At 31.9% G+C, this 24,709-nt stretch overlaps 1 protein-coding gene across 2 annotated transcripts in view; it reads left to right on the forward strand.

The window, feature by feature from the left end:
• LOC114336693 (centrosomal protein of 97 kDa) overlaps window positions 1-24,709 on the forward strand; it is a 112,759-nt gene that overhangs the window by 32,438 nt on the left and 55,612 nt on the right. For both annotated transcript variants that reach the window (XM_028287053.2, XM_028287056.2), the window contains 2 exons: window positions 8,913-9,115; window positions 11,984-12,058. In XM_028287053.2, the coding sequence (XP_028142854.2) occupies window positions 8,913-9,115; window positions 11,984-12,058 (278 nt within the window). The remainder of the gene's footprint in view (window positions 1-8,912; window positions 9,116-11,983; window positions 12,059-24,709) is intronic.

Genomic DNA, 24,709 nt, shown 5'->3' on the forward strand with positions numbered 1-24,709 from the left:
TCCAGATTGATTGATTTTATATGAGCCCCACAGATCGTGGTGCGCATTAAAATCTCCTCCAATTATTAATATACCATTTATGTTATTAAAAAGATTGGAAAAATTGTGCACAGTAACTGCGACATTTGGAGGACAATACACAGAAACACAAGTAATGGATAGATTTTTAGAAACAAAAATTTCTGCCGCACAGACTTGCATACCATCTGCTACATTATTAATAGATACTTCTTTGAATTTGATATTATTTTTTACAAGAATAGCTACACCTGTCGTACCATCTATCCTATCTTTACGCACAATAGAATATCCATAAAATGTATAAGTGACTTTTGGTTTAAACCATGTTTGTGATATTAGAGCAATATCAACATCATAATCTGATAATATTTTTACTAAGCTATGTTTATTGGATACAGCGGAACGTGCGTTCCACTGACAAATTTTCAATTGATTGAGGTTAGTATTCGTCATCGTCACATATACTTTCATTACAATTATACGCAATATTTTTAATATAATCTGCATCAATGGCTGTAAGTTCTTCAAAAGATTTTAATTCACTTAGTACTTTCTGTAAAACCGCGAAGAATCCTTTAATAAATTCATCTGACATATCAGATTCAAAATTTTCTCTTGGTGGTATATTAATAGGTTTTTCGGGTCCAAATTTAAATGGGAACATTGGAGGGAGTTTGATATTTGAATGGGAGAATTGGGTTTTCGCTTCTTGTTAACTGTTTCGATCTGAGTTGAAGCATTGCGATTTCGAGCTGTTTGTAAGGTAACAGAATTAGTTGATTGAGATGAAACTGGTTGTCTAGGATATTTGATATTATGTCTTCGTGAAGGCAAAGGAGGGAACTCTTCCTCTGATAAATAAGATAGAGCTTGAAATTTATTGTTAACTTTTAATGTAGAAGCATATGATGTTTTATTTAAATTTTTTGCTTCCGTAAAAGTTAAATTCTCTTCAGCCATTTTTTTCTTTATTTCACTTTGTTTTATATGTGTTGGACATGATTTAGAGATTGATTTATGTGAATTAGTTTTACAGTAAATGCAACAATTATCCTGTGGATCCCGACATGAATGAGTTTCATCTTTTGTTTTACCACAGTTTATGTAAGAGCCACTGTACTACAACACTGCTTCGCTACATGACCATATTTAAGACACCGGTAACATTGGGTAACACTGTGAATATAAGGTTCAACAGGGCAAGATACCGAATTAATGAAGATGTTTGAGGGTAACATGTTGCCCTCGAAGGTGACTATGACTGTTTGTCGAGGGACAAATATTGTTTCTCCATCAGAAATAACCTTTCGCTTGATTCTACGAATTTCGGTAATAGTTACGGCAGATAGAAAATTGGTAAAAAGATATTGCTCATCAAAAGAAGTATCAACATTTTTAACAACCCCCTTCCTCGATAATAAATTATTTGGTATATAAGCAATTAGATTTTCGTTTTTTAACTGTTCATTAGCTACTAGTTTATTAGCATCTTTAATTGTTTTTAATTGAACCCTTATTCTGTTTTTGCCCACTATATCAATTCGTACAATATTCTGAACATTCAGTTTCTTATGGAGCACATGGCCAATTGCCATAGGATGCAATTTTCCTATTGCAAGCTCATTATTGGTGCTTTCAATAAAAACATAGACAAAATCTGAATACAGGTTCGGTTTTTGTAGATTGAAAATCTTACTTTTTTGCTTAGTATCTGAAAGTGTCAACTTATCTGTATCAGCTGCGGTTTTACCATCTTGATTTCTAGTTGTCGTAGTGTTGTCTATGACCATATCTACATTTTCTCCTCCATTATCCACTGTTCCCCCTTTGTCAAAGGGTGGTTCATCGGCCATTTTTACACCTTATTCACCGCACTATTTGTTTATTTATTAAACGTAAATATTACTATTTTATGCTTTATAAAGTTTAAAAAGTTTTAAAGTAATTTAACCAAAATATGACCTTATTCACCACACTATTTATTTATTTATTAAACGCAACTATTACTATTTTATGTTTTATAAAAGTTTAAAAAGTTTCAAAATAATTTAACCAAAATATCACATTTTTATTCGTATCACCTAAAATACTTATTAAGTGATAATTAGTTTCTAATGTGTATTTGATAACGGTAGGTAATTATTATTTAGCGAAAGAAATATTTTAAACACATCCGCTCATCACAGAAGTTTAAATGGTACTGTATTTAACAAGTTATGACCATTTTTATTTCGAAATCCCTATGAGATTAACACCATGTATATAAAAAAGTAATTCATAAATAATAATTTGTTTTATATAATGAGATAAACAATATACTGTAGTTTTTAAATTTAGTTTAATTGAAATCATTGACGAATATTTGTATACAGGGTGAACTACAAAACCAAATTACGATTTTCTCAATTTTTTTAAATGGATCACCCTATATTTTTTTCTTAAAACATTATATTTATGATACTCTTTAATTTTTATATAGCATTCCCTATACTTAAACTCATTACTTTTTGAGATATTTTTAGTTTTCTTCAAATATCGGGAATACATTCAATTTTTCTAGTAGAAATAAGTTAGTATTGAGCGATAATTATACAAAATTATTTTTATTCTATAAATAATTAACACAAAATATAAACCATAACAATATGCAGTAAATGTCCCAATAAATGTGATATTAAAAAATTATCATATTTCCCTAATATACAAGAATCGTAAAATTCCTACAAAAAAAAATATGTCTTGTGTATAATAATATAACAAGATTATTTTTATTTAATAAACAGCTCACACAAGACATAAATCAAAACAATATCAACTGATGTAATAGTTTTTAGATTGTTATATCAACAGTATTCTAAGCCAAGAAGTTTTTAGTAACACATTCCTAATTGCAGATTGTGGCGCGCAGTTATTAATAATATAATTCTCATACTATTTTTCATTACTATGCATCAATAAATCCCTACTTGGTTAACACTCATAGTCAAACTAGGTGATTTATAAATGTTTAAGGTGCTATTGTTGGCGATTATGTGATTGGCCCACATTTTTTTGACGGTTGAGGTTTTTACACGACGACGGTGCTCCAGTTCTTCCAAAATTGTTTTTTTCATCTGGGGCTATATAAAAAACCTTGTATACCAGAAGCATCCAACAATGCCTGATGATATGAAAAAAAAAAAGAATAGGTGGAGCTTTTAATAATATTGACTTACAAAAATGTTAAGAAATGTGGCTCGGCCGTTTGAATATCAGTTACAAAATTGCATAGACGTTGAAGGTGGGCATTTTCAACATTTACTTTAGACTTATATCTTTAACATCACATTAATTGGTACATTCATTAAACATTGTTATGGTTTATATATTTTGTTAGTTATTTATTGAATGCAAATATTTGTTATTTTATTACACAATACTTATCTGTTATTATTTCTACTTATAAAAATTGAATGTATTCCCGGCAAATAAAGAAAACTAAAAATATCTCAGGAACTAATAAGTTTAGGAATAGGAGATGCTATATAAACATGAAAGAGTATCATAAATACAACATTCCTAACAAATAAAATATAGGCTAATCTATGTAAAAAAAAAATGAGAAAATCGTAATTTTTTTGTAGTTTAAAAGTGCTTATAAAATTGAATGTTTCACTAAACACTTCTTGGCTTAGAATACTGTTGATATAACAATCTAAAAACTGTTACATCAGTTGTATATTATTTTGATTTATGTTTTGTGTAAGTTATTTATTGAATAAAAATAATCTCGTTATATTATTATATACAAAATAAATTTTTATTTGTATGAATTTTACGATTCTTGTATATTAGGGAAATATGATAACTTCTTAATATAAAATTTATTGGTACATTTACTGCATATTGTTATGGTTTATATTTTGTCTTAGTTATTTATTGAATAAAAATAATTTTGTGTAATTATCGCTCAATACTAACTTATTTCTACTAGAAAAATTGAATGTATTCCCGATATTTGAAGAAAACTAAAAATATCTCGAAAAGTAATAAGTTTAAGTATAGGGAATGCTATATAAAAATGAAAGAGTATCATAAATATAATGTTTTTAAAAAATTCAATATATGGTGATCCGTTTAAAAAAATTGAGAAAATCGTAATTTGGTTTTGTAGTTCACCCTGTATACAAATATTCGTCAATGATTTCAATTAAACTTAATTTAAAAACTACAGTATATTGTTTATCTCATTATATAAAACAAATTATTATTTATGAATTACTTCTTTATATACATGGTGTTAATCTCATAGGGATTTCGAAATAAAAATGGTCATAACTTGTTAAATACTCTGTATAATAATACAAAACCGTATATTATATGAACAAGAATTATGAGAGAAATATAAATATGAAAAAATATATAGGGTGTCCGATTTAAAAAATTATATGTTTGATATACCACGCAGTTATTGATCACCCTGTAGAAATGAACATATTTTCCAAGCCTGTAGAATATCATTGCCTACATATTTTCTTAATAACTGTTTTCGATATTCTATACCATTATGGAATTATCGACCGATCCCGCACTAAAAACTCACCCTGTATGTACAAAAGTATTTTTAATTGTTTCAAAAATATTGTATGTTATGGTTGTGTTTTTTTGTAAAATTTATTACTAATAAATTATTTTTCTTTCTTTATTTGCTACATTGTTACATTTATTACCAGATTGATAATCAGTAATCGTAAATTGTCAGTTTTAGACAATTCAGTCATGGCTTACTTAAAATTTGGAAAGATTTAGACTCGTAATTAATCATTTGCTCTGAAAAATGAAAATATCTCGAACACTAATAAATGTAGACATAGGGAATGTTATATAAAAATTAAAGTACGGTAATGATACTTTTTCTACAACCACTATTCAAAGTGCACTTTTCTGCACGGTTTTATGTTAGCAAACTTGATATTTTCTCACAGTATAAGATATTTGACATTAGTGTGCAGAAAATTGACGTTTCTGTGCCGCAAAGTGACGTTTCTGTGCCGCAAAGTTCTTTTCTGCACAGTTGATTACCTCATTCTGAGTAACGTTATATTCTGTTTACATCCGTGGACTACCGCATTCTGAGTAACGTTATATTCTGTTTACATCCGTGGTTAAACTTTAGACAAATATATAACCTATAAGACAATTATTATATTTAACTATAGCATAGAAACTAAATTATGGATGTTACAACTGTTTTATTTTACAATTTTATTCTTATTAAACATTTTATAATTATCAAATAACCAATAAAGATTTAGCAACCTGTGCAAGAGGCGTCGAATGAAGTAGGTTTTGTGTAAATCCGTGACTGCATAAATATAATGTCAATAATGTGTAATAATTGTTTAAATTTAAACAAATTAAGGCAGTGTATTAATTTTTTAACTGATTTCTGTGTAATTTATTTAGGTATAAGGAATTTAAATTGATTAGTAGGTATTAATTAAATACAGTTTAAAATTTATCACATGGGTACCTATTATAATTAATCGTCGTTTGGAAATTGTGATTTTTATTTTTAGGAAAAACTGTGCTTGTAGAAAAAGTATAGTGTGAAACACGTGCAGAAAGGTAATTTCTCACTCGTTTATCTCACTCGATATAGAATATAGTTCCATTTAAAATTACTGAGAAAATAATGCACTTGCGTTTTGACTCACCCTGTATTCAATATAAAGAAAATTAGCAATATCAATAATTTATGAAAAGTTTGACAATAAATAAAAAATATATCATCAATAATCCATTGCTTTTTTGTTTATTTTTATTTATACAGTGAGTTGAACTTGTTACGATTTTCATATAAAATTGGTTATAACTTTGTAAATACCATGTATAACATAACAAACCTTTATATTTTTATAATTGAAAAGTTGGAAGAGTTTGAATATAAAATAAAATACATTTAAAAAAAAACAAGTTTGGTCTACCACTATGTTATCGAACACCCTGTAACATTCTAATTAATTTTGAAATGTGATACTCAAAGTTAGCTACAATTTTCGTTATTAACTTTTATTGCTATCTATGACTATAACGGAGCTTTCCCCCACTAATCAATCACCCTGTATAGCGTGTAATACACGCCAGACTGAAAAATTACCTACATCTTGTATTTGTGCAGCTCTGTGTGAGGATTTATGTGGATGTTCAATTTAGTTTTTTTGTAATTTATAAAACTTTTTGGTCTACCTGTTAGAATGTCATCTGTTACTAGTCAAGTTTCCTCAAAGCGCTTTACAATTTTTTGCACCATCGCCTTATGAATAGGAGAATGGTTTGGGAAAGTATCGTTGTAAGATCTTTTTCTATCGCCGCCCGTAGCCACTCATCATTAAAACAGTAATTCCTTCTTTTTCATTAAAAATCATCTTTTTAGAGCTTTTAAAACACATAAAACAATTGTCATTATGGTTATTAAGGTACCAAGGGTATTATAAGGATAATAATGCTTGAGGTCAAAGGTGTGTATACCGAGGGCCTTTTGCCCGAGGGATATACGGCGACCGAAAGCGTTATTATCCATAATACCTGTGGTGCCTTCAACGTTTAATGTCCGACTAAATATTATTTATAAGTAAAACATTTGAATTAATTTTGAATTAATTAGTTTTTTCAAATAAGTACATTTACCAGCAATGGTCGTAACGTAATTGTGGTAACCATAGTTTTACTTCAGCTTTGTCTGAGGTCTATGTGCTACGTTGTCAATCCCATAATATTTTCATTTCACACGTTTCCATCAGTCTTTTTGTTCTTGTGGTGTCAGGTCTTGGTTGCGCAGTGTAAGTCATAATTATTGGCCTAACTACTTTCCTATAGATCTTGGCCTTTGTTTCTGTCCGTGGATGTGTGTTTAAGACATCCTGCCATTATGTTGGCTGTGTTTACTTGTTGGGCAACTTCCGCTTCTGTGTCTCCATAACTGTGCATTAGCACGCCCAGGTAGCTGATACTTATTTCTTGCTGGATTATTTTGCTGTCCACTTCCAGCTTGCAACTTATTGGATATTTAGAGATTACCATACTTTTTGTTTTATTTGGTGATATTATCATGTTGAACTTTCTTGCTGTTATATTAAATTGATATAAAAGTCTCTGAAGGTCATCTTCACTCTCTGAAATAAGTACGGCATCATCTGCATTGCATTATACAGGGTGAGGCAGATAATTGGCCTATTAGAAATATCTCGAGAACTAAAGGCCACAGAATCATGAAAATTGGAATACAGGGGTTTTGAAGGATAATCTATTAAATGAAAATATTTTCATCTCTTTGCAACTTCCGGTTATACCGGAAGTTGCTTATAACTTCGTTTTTTAAAATGGGACACCCTGTATATTTTTACATTTTTGGATTCTCTTCGATGTCTTCTTTCTTAAAATATGAGGATTTGTAATGTTATACAGGGTATTTTAAAAGATAAATACGTTTTTTTTATTAATTTCGTAGTAATATTCACACCCTGTAGAATTGTAGTAGTTTGACAACTAAAACTATACTTACGTTCAAATGATTTTTAATATAGTCTACTATTGTTCAGAATCGTTAGTAAAGCTAAATTTTTAATTTTAATATACAGGGTTGGTCGAAACTCGGAATGAGTATTTTCTGAGTTTTCTTAAATGGAACACCCTGTATTTTAGTATTGTAATGAAATGATATTTTATGGTACTTTTTTATTTCTTAAGCATTCCCTATACCTAACTGCTTTAATTTGTGCTTAATTGTTAATCGCACCAACAATCTTAACTACGTAGGTATTTTGATAGCTAAACCATTATTGGTAATTTTAAGAATCAGTCTGGATTAATATGTATTTATTTCTGAAAAATTATTTGGGATTGAGTATTTTCACGGCCAACCTAATAAAATTTTACGTATTTTTTGTTGCAATTAATGTTTAGCTTGAATCACCAATAACTCACAAATTAAAGCAGTTAGGTATAGGGAATGCTTAAGAAATAAAAAAGTACTATAAAATATCATTTTACTACAATACAAAAATACAGGGTGTTCCATTTAAGAAAACTCAGAAAATACTCATTCCGAGTTTCGACCAACCCTGTATACTAAAATTAAAAATTTAGCTATACTAATGATTCTTAACAATAGTAGGGTATATTAAAAATCATTTAAACGCAAGTAGAGTTTTAGATGTCAAACTACTACAATTCTACAGAGTGTGAATGTTGCTACGAAATTAATAAAAAAACGTATTTTACATATATTACGTAATAAATATATTTTAAGAAAGAAGACATCGAAGAGAATCCAAAAATGTAAAAATATAAAGGGTGTCCCATTTAAAAAAACGAAGTTATAAGCAACTTCCGGTATAACCGGAAGTTGCAAAGAGATGAAAATATTTTCATTTAATAGATCATCCTTCAAAACCCCTTTATTCCAATTTTGATAACTCTGTTGCCTTTAGTTCTCGCGATATTTCTAATAGGCCAGTTATCTGCCTCACCCTATATACCAAGGGCCTTTGGCCCGAGGAATATACGTTGATCGAAAGCGTTATCTACAATACCTGTGGTGCCTTTAACGTTTAATGTCCGACTAAATTATTCTTTATATGCAAAAAATTTGAATGAATTTTGAATTAATTAGTTTTCAAATACATAAGTACATTTACTAGCAATAGTCGTAACGTAATTGTGGTAACCACATAATTATTTGTCTACTTGACAGTATTTAACTAGTTATTTAAATTTAATACCCTAGGGCGTTATTTTTCAAAATAGCGCCCTAGGGCATTATTTATCATACTTAACTGACTTCGAAATCATGTCATTATGTTCAAATAATATACCAGTCGGACATTAATATTATTTTTGTTTTATTATAGTTTGAGAGCGGAATGGTTATATTCTCAAGGTAGAGGAAGACATTATAGAGTGGGTGATCAAAAAGAACTTGTTCAGTACCTTGCGACTGTGTGTCCACTTACTGGAGAAACATTGGAAACTGAAGAAGATAGGAAATTACGACTTATATTAAGTAAAGCACAACATCATCAACAACAACTAAGAGAGCAATCATCAAATAATGGCGAGTACCTATTTATTTCTGTTTATACAGTTGATCCCAAACTCATTTTTCAGTGCGTCATTAATTTTGACGTCATATAGGATTTTAATAATGTCTCAAATAATTTCATTACATTTTAGTTAAATCCGACAGATGTCAGAATATTTATGTAAATATCATGATTTATACAAATATTTGCCACAATATTAATATTTAAACCAGTTTAATGTAAAAAATAAATAAATTTAAAATCAAATTTCACTATACAATGTCCGAATATAGGTACCTACTAATGACATTTATATTTACGTCGCTGAAAAATACTAACCTAGAAATTACAATTGTCATTTTACCATATGATATTGTAAAAATACTGTCACTATCGATTACTTTTGTGTCAAATTATCTTTATTCGCATGATTGATTGGTTATCTATTTAGAGTATTGTAATCTCCAACCAATTATGCATCTTTAAGTATAAGTCGTTTTAATATGCAAATACCCGTCAAGGAATACATAATTATCTAAGTTCAATATATAATAATCACAGAGGTGCGTTTTTTTCTGTCACTTCCAACTGTAATGCGTTAGAGAGAATTCGATAATCTGTGACGCACTGAAAAAAGGGTTTAGGATGATCTGTACAGAGTGTGTCTATATTCGTCCGACAATATTCTATCGCAGATAGTTATTGTAGTCGGGATAGCATTTGACCTTGCATGCCGAGCTGCCCCAAATTTTATTTTTTTAATCTTTAGGGAGGGTTAAAAATAGTGTAAATTTAAAATCTGGACTGAATTCCGCTGTTGCGTTAGCCACCACCTTTATTTTAAACGAGAACCGTTTTTGCTCAATATCTCCGTTATTTTCAACTTCTCGACAAAATGTGTAGCAACTGAAATTATTGAAAATGTGATTTTCTATAATTTTGTTTATTATAATTTTTTCCGCGGGGTCGATATTTTCCGAGTTATGGGGGAAAATAGTGACAGTTAGAGCATACTTATTGAATTATCTCGTTTATTATTAGTTTTACAACAAAAATATGCCTAAACAAAAATGAAGAGAACTAAATTTTAAACAATTTTGATTTCTTTAATTTTTACGCAATTACGCGCGAGCGTAAGACCTGATTGGTTTTATAGCAATTGTTTTTGTTCAATATTTCCGCCATTTTCAACTTTTCAACAAAAAGTATAAAGACTGAAATTGTTGCAGTTGCGATTTACTACAATTTTTCGAGAGAACCAGTGGCGGATCTACGAAATGAATGGAATTACCACCAACAGGGTCCAAATTAAAAAAAATTGTTGAAACATAAAAAATATTAGCTGACATGAAACTTAAAATATCGACAGACAAATTCAACCAATAAACCCGCTAGTTAATAATATTAAGTGAACTTAATGCATATAAGTTATTATTGATGTCTTTTATATAGTTTGGTTGGTGTTTCATAAGTTTTAAAAATTCTATAAGATATAATTTTCTTTATTTTTGCTTATGTACAATTATGTTGTAAAGTTAACAATAAACGAAACAATTCAATAATTATGCTTCCCCTCAGCTTCCAACATTTTCCCCTTTAACTCGGAAAATATTGATTGCATAAAAAAATTGTGCAAAAGAAATTGTAGGAAATTGCATTTACAACAATTTTAGTTCCTACCATTTTTGGCGAAAAGTTGAAAATGGCTGAGATATTAAGCAACAGCAGTAAACAGCAACGGCGGAATTCAGTGGTGATTTTAAATTGATACTACTATTGACCTCCCCTAAAGGTTATAATTATAAAATTTGGGGAAGCTCGGAAACAAGGTTCAATTCAATAATTATGCTCCCCACCCCTTTTTACTATTTTGCCGCTTAACTTTCGAGATTTTAAATTTACACTACTATTGACCTTCCCTAAAGACCAGAAAAATAAAATTTGGGGCAGCTCGACATGCAAGGTTAGGCCTGTTATTCGTCTAACAATCTAACCCGACTGGACTATCGGTGTTTGATGAATTTGTATGTAGAAAACTGAACCATTATAAGCCTTAAAGAGCTTAGTTGGTGATTAAAAGTTTAATATCGAAATTAAAAATAATTTATTAGAGGTCAAAAACGGTTACAAATATATTTTTTAATTTGGTGAACAATATGCTCTACAAGAAAGAAATTATTTGACATTAATTAAGTTCTGGAATATTTAACCGGTGGTACGCCAATACAATGGTGCAATTTTTTTTAAATGCTATTATGTAGTTATAAATGCAAGTTAATACTCGCAACCTTTAATTTCTTAAAAGGGGGCTACCGGTTTTGAGACTTACATTATTTGCTTCATCATCAGGCCCAGTCAAAGTCTTCGAGAAAAATACAAACTACGGGAGTTCAGTTACAAGAGCTGCTCTACAACTATAGATGGTCCTACATGTCACCAACTCCATCAATGAACTCACTAGCTTAGATATAGGGATATTTCAGTATGAATTATTTATTAGAAAAAATACCCAGTTTTCGTCTCTATCTTCTAATAATTTACAATTGTATTTTGTCAATACAGTTTTTATAGTTGTTTTGTAGTTAAAAATAGTTAAAAAGGTAAAATAAAGAAAACACATACATAAAATCACGAACACGATTTTAAAATATAGTGGTGGCAAAGGGACATTTCTTTTCTGTCATTTTTTAGAGGTTGCGTGGACACAACCCTTTATATTGTTATTATATCAAGACCTCAACTATTTTGCTGATTTGACATTTTTTAGTTAACTATTCGTCATTTTATTTGAAATTTTCGTACTACCAAATTTATTATTCTATTGCTTAGTCTCATTTTTTTCTGATGATGAATATTTTACCAGTTTATATACCTAATTTAAGATATGTCAATATTTTTAGTTACACCAAATCCAAGTCCTATGACGAGAAAAAAATTAATGGGGGCAAACAGACAATCTCCAAGATTTTCAGGTGGTAAGTGAACAAAAAGTTGTATGTATAACTTCGAACCAAAACAAGCGCTATCGTTTAAATCAGCAAAATAAGTAAAGTTATAGCTTTTGCATTTTGCCCTGTTTATTTGAGCATCTGTTTACTCTTTCTATTTGAATACTGTTGATATGTAATGCTTCATTATCACGTGGATGTTTTATAACAATGAATCTTGTGTTGCTTAACTTCAATCTGATGCCATATTTGTTGCCAATAGATTACCTATAAATCGAGCCCAAAGGGGCTGTTCTCACCAAAAGCAACCGACGCGACCGCAACGCAACAAAAACGCGACTCGGCGCTAATAGGTTTGTTCTAGCAAACAGTCAAACTAGTCAGAAACCGTCAGCAAACAGTTGATCAGTGAAAGAACATAATACAGTCACCAGTGCTATCCCCTCTACTCGCGCTTGTCCACTATTCGCTGATGGTTTCAAACCGTTTGAAACTGATGCTAGAACAGTCCTAATGTTTAAATACACGTGTTTTCCCCTATTAGAAGGCAACTCAACTACAACTCAACAAGTTGCTCATTGTTTGTTGGCAGCGCGGCGTACCGCCGCGTACTGTATAGTTGCCAAGAATAGCTTAGTCATCGCGGACGAGACAGCAAGAACTTTGAATTTTGTAGCCCTCGTCGAGCAGAAGAGACTTCAAAACAGTTGATTTCACTAAGTACGCAAGAGCAACTCAACTAAAGTTGCTGTTTCATTGTAATTCCGTTGCGGTCGCCGAGTTGCTTTTGGTGAGAACACGGCCTAAGAAGTCCCCATTCTACAGACATCGAAACCATAAATTATTCAATTACAGAAGCGCTGATAACTGCATAAAAACAGTACTGCCTGGAACCACCCGGAAAAGATGAGATACTGAGTGAACAAAACAGCTCATTAAAGAAAGAAAAAACCAAGAAAGGGGAGCAGAATGGTGACTCAATGCAGACTGAATGCAGAGATCTCAAAAGCAATCCGTAAAGATCAATAAAATTCAATAGTAAAATATTGAGAAAATACAAATGTGGTTGAGGAAAATGAAAGTATGAAGAAAGTCTTGAAGCGGTAGAAAAGAAATTGTTAAACTGAAAGACAAGGAAGGTAATATAACCACAAACAGAGAGAGAATACTGGAGATATCAAAAACTTTGTGTGAAGAATTATATAAAATCGTTAACAGAAGAGGATAATTCAAATATTTATTAGAAACCGCAAAGTTATAAATCAAGGATCCGAATTTCTGCCAAACATAATAAAATAAATATAGTAAAAATAAAATAGTAATAGAAGTTGTTAGAGTATAAGGCGAGAAATTGATGGAAGTAGTAACTGAAGTATTTAAATATGGCTAAACCAGAGTATAGTCCCTACAGGATTGAATAATACATTCACTATCCTAATACACAAAAATGGGGATATATCAGGTCTAGAGCAATCACAAATTACTCCCATAATTTTTAATCTCACATGAATCTTAACTTCCTAATGTATTATAGTTTTCCTGTGTATAATTATAAAAGATATCGATTAATAATTTAATTATGAGTTTATTCAACTTCTTGCAAATTGAATAAATTACCAAATAATGTTGCAATACCATCCTCGTTTAAATTATATTTGTGGAATCTTGAACTCCTAAGTGGAGCATAGAGCTTCAGTGAAAACGCGCCATCGGGTTCTATTTTGCGCTAGGACCTTCACCTCATTCCAAGACTTTCCTTGGCTTCTTATCTCGTCCATGATGGATCTTCTCCAAGTTTGTGCTGGGCGACCTCTTTTTCCTTGGGGATTCCACCCTAGAGCAGTTTTTGCAATACTGGAACTATCTTTTCGGAATGTGTGACCTGTCCAGTCCCACTTTCTGGACTTTATTTCATTTTCTATCATCTTCTGTTGGGTCAGGTGTAGCAGATCTTCGTTTATGATGGTGTTTGGCCAGAAAATACGGACAATTCTTCGTAGACATTTGTTAACAAAGACCTGCAATTCATCTGTAAGGATTTTGTCACTTTCCAGGTTTCACATCCATAGAGTAGAACAGACATAACATTTGTCTGGAATATTCGGATCTTTGTCCTTGTAGTATATTCCCCAGACCTCCAAACAGGGTTAAGCATGCTGAATGCTTGTTGATCTTTTCGTATCCTCATACGAACATCGTCTTCTTTACCTCCGCTTTCTGTTATGACACTTCCAAGATACAGTTGAGTTCCTGAATCTTTACCCGTGCGTCATCATTTAAAGCATACGAAATAAGTCGATGATAAGTCGGAAATTGAAATTTACTAAACGCAACAGCAAATCACTTACTGTCACTTGCTGTTGCGTTTAGTAAATTTCAATTTCCGACTTATTTCGTATGCTTTAAATGATGTCGCACGGGTAAAGATTCAGGGACTTAACTGTACGTAAAGTTTTCCACATTCTCAATCTGCATGGTGTCAATATTAAATAGCGTGTTATTCCTTGTATTTATTCTCATGGATTTGGTTTTACTAATATTTATTTTCAAACCTATTTTATTGGCCTCAGTGGAAAGTGATTCCAATTGGTCGGCCACATCCTGGAACCTTTGTCCCAACAGGCAGATATCGTCGGCGTATTCTGGATCACTTAGTCGTGTGGTTAATGTCCATTGTATCCCTTTTGTGTCGAAGTCTAGTTTGGAGAGAACATGGTCTAGAGCTATGTTAAACAGAAACGGAGAAAGCACGCATCCCGGTCTGACTCCAGTAAGTACGTCAAATTCGTCACTGTTGATCCCATTGTGTGTCACGCTGCATGTCGCCTCAGTGTACAGTGACTTTATGATGGAAATGATTTTATGAGGAATGTTTCTTAGCTCTAAAATTTTCCATATACGCTGTGAGCTCGTACGTAGAGGGGATATTTTCAAATTCGCGAGCGCCAGTAGTGACAAGTCTGTAAACCTTTACCGGAAATTTGACATAAATGTCAAAGTGATTAATTTAAAATTAAAATTAAAAACATTAATTATAAAAAAATATTAGTTGGTCAAAGCTGTGGTATATATTTTTACCTTAAATATACTTACGTTTTAAATACTGAATTTAAGTTTTTTTACTGTTCCGTAATATGTAATTATAAATTAATCTAATATTCCTTAGCGCCATCTACACGATAATTGTGAAAGTATCCGAAGTAAGAAATTCATATTTTATCAATAGAACGTCAAAATGATTAACAAAATCTTAAAAAAATCGATTACAATTTAATTACTTTTTTGCGTTGTAAATATTAAGCGATAACAATTAAATAATAAATTAAAAAATTACCGGTGAAAGTTGAATTAGTAATCCGCTAGGAGCGCCACCAGCGAAGCTCAGAGTGTATAGCAGCATGAGATAGGCTGTCAAAGGCACGTTCGAAATCAACAAAAACCATGTATAGGGGTGTGTTACATTCAACCGATTGTTCCATTATTACCCTCACAGTATTAATGTGGTCTAAGCAGGAAGATCCTGGTCTAAAACCTGCTTGATTAGCTCGAAATTCAACCTTGTTTGATAATCTTTTATGTATGATGGTCGTAAAAATTTTATTTATGACGGTAAGCAAGGTTATTCCTCTCCAATTTTTGCAGAGTGTGAGGTTGCCCTTTTTTGGAAGCTTAATAATGTTACCTTTTTTCCAGCCCGCTGCAATGCGGTTTGTTTCCCACACCTCTTGGATTATGGGGAGCAAAAGTTCAGCGGTTAGATCCAGGTCAGTTTTAAGTAATTCGACAGCAATGTTATCGATTCCCGGGGACCTGTTATTTCTCAGAGATTTAATAGCTGTTATTATCTCCGTTTTGGAAGGGGACTCGCAAGATATATGCAAGTCTATATTCTTTCCATCTCTCTACTTGGTCATCTGTTGTAGTAAGTAATTCACCTGTCTTGGATCTTACAATGTTCGAACAGTTTATCCCATTTTTTGTTAATCGTCTAGTAATTTGGTACAGCTCTCTAGTCCTGTTGTGTTGTGCAGCTGTTTCTGCTTGTTTTGCCAGTTCTTCAGCCCACCTTCTTTTGTCTCTTCTTGCATTCCTTTTAACTGCTTTATTTAGTGTTTCATATTCTTGTTGTCGGTTTGTTTTTCCTTCTACAGTTCTTGCTTGCAAGATATCTTTTTTTCATTGTTTTCTTTCCTCGATAAGATTCCAAGTTTCATCTGATATCCATTCCTTTCTATCTTCCTCTTTTTTACCCAGTTTGTCTTCAGCTATTTCTGTAACATCTGCCAAATCTTCCCAGCTACTTACTTCACGTTCTCTTGTTTTTACTTGAAGCTCCTCCCTAAACATGTGTTTTCCTGGGAGCGTTTTTAATTTGTTTAGATTATAATATGTGGGTCTGTTGGTGTTTCTTGTGATTTTGTTTTTTGCCATCTTGATTTTAATGGTACCAATTAAGAGATGGTGGTCACTTGCGATGGCTGCTCCTCTTTTATTACGTACATCAAGAAGAGATGATCTCCATCTTTTTTTATGGCAGTGTGGTCTATTTGATTTTCTCTTGTATGACCAGGTGCAGTCCATGTTACCTTGTGAATATTTTTATGTGGGAAGATGGTTCCACCAATAACTAAACGATGATTGGAGCAAAAATTTGTAAAGCGCTCTCCATTTTCATTCATCACTCCCAGATCATGTTTTCCCATTACGGTTTCTAAATTAATATTGTCTTCTCCAACTTTAGCGTTCATATCGCCCATCACTATTAGGATATCGCCTTTGTTTACTTGTTGGGTCGTTTGTTCTAGTTGTTCGTAGAAAATGTCTTTATCTTCGTGGAGAGATGTGTTTGTAGGAGCATAGCACTGAATAACTGTTTACGGTATCTGGTATAAAATCTGGCAGTTATAATAGGGAACTTGCATAAATTTTTAAATTCGAAAAAAATGTTATAAATCACAACATAACATACCTAATTTAAAACATGTATCAAAGATAAAAAAGTTTTGTTTGTCTTTCGTTCGGCCCCTAAAGACGATTAAAAATTCAAATTAAAACAGGTGGTCCAAAACGCTTCGTGACGTCACTTGGTTTTACATTTACATTTTTCCAATAAAGTAAACAGAATTTTAAATTAGACGTTATAAACGTCAGTAGTAAATACATTTATGTGACGTTACAAGTGTTTTTGATCGTTTGAACTATTCATAGAAAAATTCGTACTTTTACAAAATGGTTTTATTTTCAATAGTAAACCTTCGTTCATTTCCTTCAAAAACAGTATAAAACTACAATTTTAACAAACTGGTATATATTATTACAATGACATACGATAAATGTCATTAGAATATAAATATTTTTGACTTATTCCACGACGATGAGCTTGCCAAATACCCAAGTAGGTGGAGGCCAATAAACTAAAGAAGGAGAAGAAGAATATACCTAAATATAAGGTTGTGTCTAGGTATACGTTACCGTGTACGCAAATAAAAAAGTTAGAGTGTCAGTGATTTCTTATTTTTTATTTGTTTAGTGTTTGTTTTTAAATTAACTACGGAGTGTGGACAATTATTTAGTTCTTTTAATGAGTTTAAGAACATTTTAAAACAGTACGAAAAAGATAAGAGACTATAAATTATTATATATATTTTTTAGTTATAAATGAAATAGTATGTATTACCGTAAAAGATTAAAATAAAAAGAAGACCTTAAAGCTTTCACAATAATAATTAACTTGTTCTGAAGCTATTATCCTTGTGGCATTTTTGTAATCAACTATTCTAAATGGGAACTAAGCCACAATTTAACCAAAAAATGATTTTACTAACGTTTCGACGTCTAAATCGGACGTCGTTGTCAAAATACAAAATATTATTAAATTCAACAAAAATGGTGTTTCTTAGTAAAAAATTTTTCTAATAATTTATTTAATCTGACTAATTTTTGTATTTTGACAATGACATCCGATTTGGACGTCGAAACGTTAATATAATCATTTTTTAAGTTAAATTGTGGCATATTTCCCATTTAGAATAGTTGATTATAATAATTAACTTACGTATAAAAATTATTTTAACAATATTTTTTACGTGTTATGTCAACTAAATACATATATTTATTTTGCTAACCTAAATATATACTTTAATATATACATTGATGTATTACAATTAAGTTTGAAACATCTGAATAGTTCTGCTTCCCTTCCTTTAACAAATATTTTTCTATCAAACACACGCTAAACATATCAAAATAGCATGTATGGTTTGTTCGACAGTAAATGGTTTGAATTCAATTAGTGCGGTCGTAAATATTATTAAATTTATCTGACCTGGCCCATTGTTAAGACCCACCCGGAGCGATAAGCCACCGAGGTAGACAGAGTTGGTCTTTTGCAATTAACACTGACTAGACGGTACTCCCATAATAAAGCCTAAAATAAATTTTACCTGAAACCGGGCCTTTTATACTATTATCGGTTAATCCGGGCTGTTTATAGTGGTATCTAATTGAACTTAACCATTTACTGTTTAACATACCATACCAAAATATACAGTCACTGCGCAAGCTAAATAATAATGTCACTGGCTTGATGAAGTTTAATTCGCGTGTACATACCTAACTTTTTTATTTGCGTACACGTTAGCGTGTACCTAGACACAGCGAAATATAACCATAATAATAACTAATGTAAAACTATGTGACGTCACGGGTCGTTTAAACTATTTTATACCGCTGAAGACTTTAAATACGTATTTCTAAGTTATTACGAGTTTTTGAAGCGTGAAATTTTGGAAATCTTATTTTTAAACAAAACTGAACATTATTATGTAATAAAAAAAAATTGTGCAAGTTCCCTATTCTATCATTAATGGGTTTCCATGAAGTGAGGCTTTTTTTGGCTTGTCTGCTGAGTAGAAGACCCACTCCGCTCTCGTGACTTCCATTTTCTTTACCACTATATAATAGAAGTTCTCCTGTTTCGGTATGGTGTTCACCATTGCCCAACCATGTTACTGCGATAGACCAACAAAGCTTAATTTATATCTATTTAATTCTTTTATTGCTTGAGCCAGTTTAGAAATCTCATACAGAGTTTTAACATTCCAGCAACCAAATCGTGACCGTGTTTTCGGTGATGCCAAAGTCGTCAACATTTGATCCGTCCGGTTTGTTTCTACCAAAGTTTTCGTAATAATATAAAATTTAAGATGTGTAGGTTATTGGCCTTCCGCACCCGAGTCTGGTGCCGGGGCTGCCGACTGTAGCTTCCAGACAAACCTCAGGGGGAGTGGTCCTGGAGGTGGCAACGACATTTCCTTCGTGCGAGATGTTAAGGTTATGCTCGGTCGTGTGGGGAAGATATAGGGGAGGAATTTAGGTTTTGGGTACGATAATACTGGGGTTTGGGCCTGGTTTCTCCGAAGCAGGGAGTGGGGGAAACCAGGAGCTCGCGTGGGTAGGGACGCTACCTCCCTGAAGTAAGTCTACCCTCTATTGGGATCATAGAGAGGAACCTACCCGCTACCGCGGGAAGGTACCTCGTGCTCGTGGTATCGCGTGGAAGTATGCAGGTTCAACGTTTTTGTTACTATGCTAAAAATAATAATCTTTGCGATGAGTTGTACGTAAATTGTGAGCATTATTAATTAGGGGATTGGGACTCTTTTCAGTGCAGTCTTTATTGTAATTTTACTTAACCAACAACTATAGTGTAATCAGTAGCTGCCAATAAAACCATTTTTTTAGTCCACGACTTCAACATTTATTTATCATCGACGATTGAGAAGAAACGGAGACAGGGCATTCGAATCAATTCGAAACTTATAGTCGCATTGTACAGCTGGTTCCTAAAAAAACTGATACGACTATTAGTAAGATTTGATCATTTTGAGCAGTGTGTCAGTTTTTTTTTGGAACCAGCTGTACATTGGTTTATTACATAGAGAATTATAGGCCAATAAGTTTATTGTTCGAACAAATGGTTTATCAAAATCACCACAAAACGTTTAGAATGAAAATTAGTTTTGTATCAGCTTAAGGGTCAAGCTGAGTTTAAGAGAGGCTATGGAGCATCATATGTTAAGTCCATGACTTTAAGTATAAATATGGAATTGAGCGAGAAATTACACAGGGAGAAAGGAACTACAATATATTGGGCTAAATAGGAAATAAATAATATTGAATGTGAATACACTTGCGTTTTGCAGATGTAATAATTGTTATTACCATTAAAAGTTCAAATAAAGCTACAAAATAATGAAGGAACTAAAACAGGCAATAGAACAAGTAAAAGAACGGTGGAACAAGATGGAGAGGACCTATATCCAACAGTGAATGCGAGAATTTGAAATGACAAAATTAAAAATGAATAATTGAAAAATACTGATATGTTTTTGTAAACACTTATGACAAATGAATGAATAGGAAAAATGTATTTTTGAAGTGTGTAATAGCTATTTGTAAACAAGGGAGGAAAGTGTTACAAAGAGGAAAATGGCAGTTTACTCCCATGTTATACATATGGTTTTTCCACCTTCCTCAAATAACAAGTCATTTTTTCATTTTTACTTAATTTATTTATATAACTAATCAACAAAATTTATTAGAACTAAAACTAACAAGTAGGTACAATATAACTGTCAACTGTCAAATATAAGTCAAATTATTAATGTAAACATTGTTAAATCAGAATAACAATTTACTGCTTTTTACCATTCTGCAAAATACAGAGTGTTTTTAAATAAACGTTAAAATGTATATATACTTACGTAATAGAAAATAGATATTGTACATGGCGTCAATAAGTTATATTTCATGAATGAAATACCATGACGTCACTTTTACTTTTCCTCCCTAGGGAGGAAAAGTACAACTTTGCTCCCTACAATCAGGTCCGGAAAAGTATACTTTCGATAGAGGTAGGTGGAAAAAATATTTAATTCCTAGCTGCCATAGCTTACCAAGCTATCTTCAGAGCTATGATCAAAAACTATAAAGTACCACTACTAAAGAGGGATCCCATTTTTGATTAAAAAATATACACACAAAAAATGTAAGAAATACAGTAATGAAGGAAAAAACAAAATTATTATCTGAAAAACCCTACATTTTTGTACTGTATCTTTTTTCGCATCTCCTATCATTTTCGAGTTATAAGGAGAAAAAGGAAGATTTTTAAGAAAATTTAAGAATTAGTCCTGTCGCCAGTGGGAGTACAACGGCCTCCTTAATTCAGATGGACTTACCCAAGTATTTTTATGTATTTTGACCCGTAGAACACGAATTTTTTGGGTAACAGTCGATCCGGATGTCGATAAGATTGTTATAAACAAAGAACTTGAGGAATCACATAACAGCGATTTTTCGCAAAACAAAACATTTTTTTGTATTTTTTAGATCATTCTAAGCAAAAAATGTCTTTACAAGTTTTTTCGTAGGATGCATAGTTTTCGACATAAATGCGGTTGAACTTTCAAAAAATCGAAAAATTGCAATTTTTGAACCCGAATAACTTTTGACTGAAAAATAAAATAGCAATCCTGCTTACCGCATTTGAAAGTTCAAGTCAAATTCTATCGGTTTTGATTACTTTCATTGCTAAAAATTAATTTTTTTATTGTTAAACAAAGCTATAAACACATAGTGATTGAATGATGTTTTCAATGCATTTCTCATTTGAAATCAAACGAGTAGGCACGTATCGCACATACAGGGTGTCCCGGAAAATAGTGCGTTCCTTTAAGGTATGGATAGAATACACAATTTAGAACAAAAAAGTCCTATACCATTTTTTTCTAAAGTTAACCGTTTCCAAAAAAAAGATTACATTGGTTTCCATATACCTGAATTTTAATCTTCAGAAAATTAAATAATCTGGCAACATGTTACGCACTGGTGAATAAGAACTCGTTTGTGTCTTACAGTATTTAAAATAATCCAACCTAATACTTACTATTTTTGTTTACTATAATTTTTTTTAAATGTAGTTGAAATATGGCATAATTTTAAACGAATTATACTTACATATTTTAAGATGAAAACACATGTTTTAACTGAACCACCACTTTTGCGAACCCATGAATTCATAGAGTAACATGCACTCATACGACGAGAAATTCCAGCAAAACATTTTGAAAGAATTTTAGTAAGTATTATGCCTCTCCATTTATTGATCTGCCATAAATAAACAACATAATATCATAATATTACTCATGAACACACGATTCAAAAACATTTTCGGCGTTGACACTAAACAGGATTCTTCCAAATTATCTGTTTACTAAACATGGGACTATTTACGTTTAGATTTTTGTACTTCACAGAGTTGCCAGATTTGAATTTGCGTTCCAAAATGTTTTATAGTTTTTTGGTCAAACGGTTGAATTTAGAAAAAAATGTTATAAGAGTTTTTTGTTCTACATGGTGCCTTCTACCTATACCTTTAAGGAACGCACTATTTTCCGGGACACCCTGTATACAGACAATTTCTACGTAGATTACGTACATTAAAACGCATGCATTGGGCACGGGAAACACTATGTGTTTATGGCTTTGTTTAACAAATAAAACCTTAATTTTTAGCAATGCAAATCAACCGATATAATTTTACTTGAACTTTCAAATGCAGTAAGCAGAATTGCTATTTTATTTTTTAATCAAAAGTTATTCGGGTTCAAAAATTGCACTTTTTCGATTTTTTGAAAGTTTAACTGCGTTTATCTCGAAAACTATGCATCCTACGAAAAAACTTGTAAGACCATTTTTTGCTGAGAATCACCCAAAAAATACAAAATAATGTTTTGTTTTGCGAAAAATCGCTGTTATGCGATTCCTCAAGTTCTTTGTCTATAACAATCTTATCGACATTCGGATCAACTGTTACCCAAAAAATTCGTGTTCTACGGGTCAAAATACATAAAAAAAACTTGGGTAAGTCCATCTGAATTAAGGAGGCCGTTGTACCCCCCCTGGCGACAGGACTAAATGCGCGCTCTATAATTTGATTTTATTTTTTTTCCAAAAACCGTTACTTTTAAACCCGTCGCAACTTTTTGAACATAGAAATAACACTATAGTAAAAGGTATTGTGTATGTTTAATAGCGACTTGGAATATTACAAGTATGTTTGAGTCTGGAAAGATTCACAATACGATCAAGGAAATGCGAAGGTTAAATATAAATATCTTAGGTATAAGCGAGATGAGGTGGCCGGGTTGTGGCCATATAACGATAGATAATTATGAAATTTACTACTCTGGTGAAGAAGGTCCGCAACATAGAAATGGTGTGGCATTTATTTTAGAACAAAATGTCGCAAAATCAGTAAAAAATATCGTGCTATACTCAGATAGGTTAATAATGTTACAAATAAAAACAAATCGTACAGACTTAAACATCATTCAGGTATATGCACCTACACAACAATATGACGATGAAGTTGTCGAAAGCTTTTATTCAGATCTAGACTATTTATTATCACTCACAGGAAGCCAAGATATAAACATTGTATTGGGGGATTTCAATGCCAAGGTTGGAAGAGGTAGTGAAGAAGATGTCGTTGGCAAGTTTGGTTTAGGAACGAGAAACGACCGTGGAGATAGAATGATTAGATTTTGTGTAGAAAAACAATTAGTAATTTCCAACACTTTTTTTGACTTGCCTAAGCGACGACTTTACACCTGGAAATCTCCTATGGACACTTACGGAAGAATAGTAAGAAATCAAATTGATTATATCTGTATATCAAAAAGATATAGAAATGCTATCTTGTCCTCCAAAACATATCCAGGAGCGGATGTACCCTCCAACCACAACTTACTAGCAGCTAAAGTATTACTTAAATTTAAAAAGATTAAAAAACCCAAAATATCTCCTAGGATCAGCAAAGATAAACTTTCAAATGCGGAAGTGAAAGAAATAGTAACCGATAAATTAGAAGATCAGTTTCAGAAATTGGGAAATAAAAATTCAGAAGAACAATTATGGGAGTCATGCAAAGAAACATTGGAAAAAGTCCAAGAAGACCATCTAATGGAAAATCAGCGTAGGAATAAGCAACAGTGGATGACAGAAGAGATATTGAATTTAATGGATGCAAGAAGAAAATATAAGAATGCTAATCTGACAGAATACAAAAAGCTAAACAGTATGATTCGAAGAAAAATAAGATCAGCTAAATCAGAGTGGCATAAACAACAATGTAAAGAAATTGAGAACTACGAGCGTATCTATGACGCATTCAATATGCACAAAAAACTGAAAGAAGTTGCAGGACTGAATAAAAAATGTAATCCTCCACTAATCGAAGATAAAAACGGAAAAATTATAATCGATATCGAAGGTCAACTAATACGATGGACAGAATATATAAAGGAATTATTCGATGATGAAAGAAGCGAACTAGAAACGCTAAATGACATAAGCGGTCCTCCAATATCTAAGGAAGAAGTGCAATACGCTATAAAGAACGCAAAAAACGGGAAGGCGATCGGACCAGATGGGATTTACGTAGAAACACTAAAGCTTTTAGGTGTCGAGGGCATTAAGATACTTACGAAATTGTTCAACTTAATCTATGAAAGCGGAAAAATTCCTAAAGATTGGCTTAAATCCTCATTTGTTGTACTACCAAAAAAACACAGAGCCACAAAATGCAGCGACTATCGCACCATCAGCCTAATG

The sequence above is a fragment of the Diabrotica virgifera genome, chromosome 5 (assembly GCF_917563875.1).
Source record: "Diabrotica virgifera virgifera chromosome 5, PGI_DIABVI_V3a".
Lineage (NCBI taxonomy): Eukaryota > Metazoa > Arthropoda > Insecta > Coleoptera > Chrysomelidae > Diabrotica > Diabrotica virgifera.